This window comes from Triticum aestivum, chromosome 6A (genome assembly GCF_018294505.1).
Source record: "Triticum aestivum cultivar Chinese Spring chromosome 6A, IWGSC CS RefSeq v2.1, whole genome shotgun sequence".
Lineage (NCBI taxonomy): Eukaryota > Viridiplantae > Streptophyta > Magnoliopsida > Poales > Poaceae > Triticum > Triticum aestivum.
This window is the reverse complement of record NC_057809.1, coordinates 574864321-574867924: the sequence shown is the minus strand read 5'-3', so window position 1 is coordinate 574867924 and position 3604 is coordinate 574864321. Positions and strand designations below refer to the sequence as shown.

General features: G+C 51.0%; 1 protein-coding gene across 1 annotated transcript; it reads left to right on the top strand.

Annotated features, from left to right (window-relative positions):
• Positions 1-2073: 2073 nt before the first annotated feature.
• LOC123131095 (uncharacterized) lies at positions 2074-2687 on the top strand. Its single transcript, XM_044550855.1, has one exon. The coding sequence runs from the start codon at positions 2164-2166 to the stop codon at positions 2413-2415; it is 252 nt and encodes an 83-aa protein (XP_044406790.1). The 5' UTR covers positions 2074-2163; the 3' UTR covers positions 2416-2687.
• The last annotated feature ends 917 nt before the right edge of the window (positions 2688-3604 follow it).

Sequence of the window (3604 nt, the reverse complement as noted above, 5' to 3'; positions counted from 1 at the left end):
GTAGGCGGCGACGAAGGTCGCCGGCGGGGAGGCGCTAGGCGGCGGGGAGCAGCGGGCGAGCGGGATCGGCGGCGCGCGACGACCGGGCCGGGCGGGCCCGTTGTGGGCTGCGCGGGCCGCGACGGAGAGGAGGGAGAGGCGCGGCTGAGGTGGCTGCCTGGGAGTGGCTGGGCGCGGCGGGCGGCTGACGTGGCGGCTCGCTATAGTCCGAGGCGATGTGGCGGCGGTGCGGTGGACATGTCCGGCGCGGTGAGGACGCGTCCGGCGGCGCGAGGGGAGGAGTTTTTAGGGTTCATCCACGAATTTCGGGAGGGGAGCACATATTTATAGGTAGAGGGAGGTAGGAGAGTCCAAATGAGGTGCGGTTTTCGGCCACGCAATCATGATCGAACGACCAAGATGATGGAGAGGGTTTAGGTGGGTTTTGGGCCAAAATGGAAGGGTGTTGGGCTGCAACACACACGAGGCCTTTTCGGTCCCTCGGTTAACCGTTGGAGTATCAAACGAAGTCCAAATGGCACGAAACTTGACAGGCGGTCTACCGGCAGTACACCAAGGCCGCTTGGCAAGTCTCGGTCCAATCCGGAAATGTTTAACCCCGACACACGAAAGGAAGGTAGAAAGGACCACCGGAGGAGATAGGAGCGCTAGAATGCAAAACGGACAACGGGGAAAATGCTCGGATGCATGAGACGAACATGTATGGAAATAAAATGCACATGATGACGTGATATGCAATGCATGACACACAAGCAATGACAAGACAACAACAGCGAATAACTGGACGACACCTGGCACATCGGTCTCGGGGCGTTACATGACCAATCGACAATCTTGGTGCTTCGTCTGTCTAAAAGTGGTTACAGACATGAAGAGTGGGGCATCTGCGTGTCCGTGCAATTTCTTTGGGGTTGCATCCGGTAGGTGGTCAGCGAATGTTGGTTGCAACAACAATTTCCCCAACCTCTTCGAGGAAATTCAGGCCTCTTCATAGTGTTCCAGCCACATTAGGTGGTTGGCTATTGGGGTTCTCGCATGGACGTTATGGACGGCACAATAAGCTTGTGATCCAGCCCGTCCCTCTTCGACGAGCTACTGACGCGATTTTCAAAATATGTGGCTATTTGCAGCTCTGGCGGCCGCTTAGCTGCCCGCAAGATCAAGACGCCATTAACATCTTCATTGCAGATCTCCGTGCAATGGCCCTACGCTTGGCGCCTTCGCTTCCTCCACCACCGCGGAGCCGGATTAGGCACTTGGTGCCGTTGTGGTGTGGCGTGGCAGGGCCGATTGGGGATCGGAGCCTCCCTTGGCCTGGGCTACCTTTTCTTTTTTTAGGGCTTGTTGAGTTGTGCCCTCAACAAAATCCTCTTGTACTTTGTTTGTGTGCTACGTGTGTGGTTTGAATATTTATGTTGGATCTTTGTGGCTCTGGTGGTTTGCTTTATATATAAAGTGGGGCAAAAGCCTTTTTTAATAAAGTGGGACACTGATGATTCTCCATGGAATCTATCATTGTCAATCTTCCTTGGACGAAGTTTCTTTTCCAATTTGAGCATAAGGACTCAAACAAGGAACCTCATTCTATAGCTAATGATCTATGTTTTTTTCCGACGGGAGGAAAGGTTCCTCACCTGAATTTTCATTTTAAAACAGGCTAAATCCAAGATCGTTTTAAATGAGGGAGGAGAGGGGCAAAAACCAGATGAACAAGAGAGAGACAAATGAGGAGAAAGTCAGAGACTACAAACTGGTAGGACGGCCGGCAAGGCGATATAGGGCCGCGATCCAGATGTCGACACCACTATGAAGATCCATCCTTAACCTCGAGATCACGAAACACAAACACCAATATTACATCTTCCTTTCTGGTGTTTTTAATTTGGTCTTAATCGCGAACACTACCTCAACGTTTGTACGTACGTACGAACTGCACACGTACTAATCTGTCATGCCAGCGACGATCCCGTTCTTGCTCTGCTCGGCATTCATGCATGCTCTGCTTTAGCCATAGCCTGAACGTAAGGAACTCTGCTCCCCGTTTGCTCCGCTCTCGACACGCCAAGACGCATTCTGCACCTCCCGTCTTCGCCAGTCCTTTTGCGCTAACCAGCCCCATCCCGTCTCCCACGCTCCCTGCCCTACGACGCTAGAGGAGGCGACATGTCGTGGCTGCAGTACGCGGCGACCCGGAGGCAGCGCGCCGCCACGGCCTGCCTCTTCCTCACCGGCGCCGCGCTCATCGCCGCCGCCGCGCGCCTCTCCTACGCCAACATCGAGCCCCAGCGCGCCAAGGCCGCCCAGCGCCGCAAGGTCCTCGAGGACTTCATCGCCCGCAAGCGCGCAGCCGTGGCCGGACCCGGAGCCGAAGCCGGAGCAGGCTCCCACCCCCAGCCAGATGCCCCCAAAACCTAGCCATGCATCGGCGCCACGACACCACCCGGGATCAAGCTTGAAGCTATCATCCGAGCAAAAAGGGGATCGGTTTTTTGTGCAGGCCCTCCGTAGTTGCAAGCTTTCTTCAGCAAAGGGGGCGATTGTAATGGCCATCGATTTCTGTAGCACTGGGAGATTTCTTTACCCTCTCTGAATTGTGGTGCTAATTTGGTTTGCTGTAGTTCTGCCGAGTGCTGTAACATGACTTGAATAATTTTCCCTGGCTAAATGGCAGTGATACATTCATACCAGGGTGCTGTGCCTTGTTCAGCTGCGCAATCGCATATCTTGCATACATTTCTGAAGATTTTCTAAAGGCTAGATCTGCAACTCTAATGGGTTCCTACAGCAGACTTCAGAGTTGCGCAATCGCACATCTTCCATACAAAGCTAATGGGTTCCCTAGCAAAATGAGGGATATCCACTCTATGTTACAGTTGCTACCCAATTGCCACAAGCATGTATGTTTGAACTTCTAAAGTTTGCTGTGCACAGTATGGTCTGGTCTGAACTCTCAATGTTTTTATCAAAGCAATCAGCATGTTCTCCATCTAACAATGTCATGTGCTTCAACTTCACACCGGGCTAGCAAACAAAGGATTGCCTTAACTGATTGATTTTCTACCTTTTTATCCCTTCAATGCTATGATGAATAATTACCCTTTCCCCTGACACTTCTGAGCTTATGTGCAGCAGGACAAAGCAGGAAATCCTGAAGAACTGAAAGTTGGCACCTACATTTTGTCACAAACACTAATACTTTACATCTTTGTCCATTTATTGTTTTCAGTGATTTGGATTTTACCATCAACCATGCAAATATGAACCTTACCTTTTATTTGCCTTCAGTGTGAGCTGTGGGAAGGATCTGTGGTCAGTTGAAGGATTATGGTTCCGACGTTGAAGACAATCAGATCTCAAGGGTGTAAGTACCAGGGGAATTTGTGTCAAACAGAGTCAAGTAGATTGCCCACCTTACCTGGTAATCCTTCCGTATGTATCTGTTTCATCTTCTGGATTATTTTGGTTTGCTAAGTCAAACATTCTATGTTTAAGAGGTTACCATTCTGTGTTCGCATGCTAGCATTGCTCCATTAAACAACTGAGAAGCGCATCGGCACTGGTGTGTATAGATTCTTTTACTGATACTTTCCTCTTCGGTTAGAAA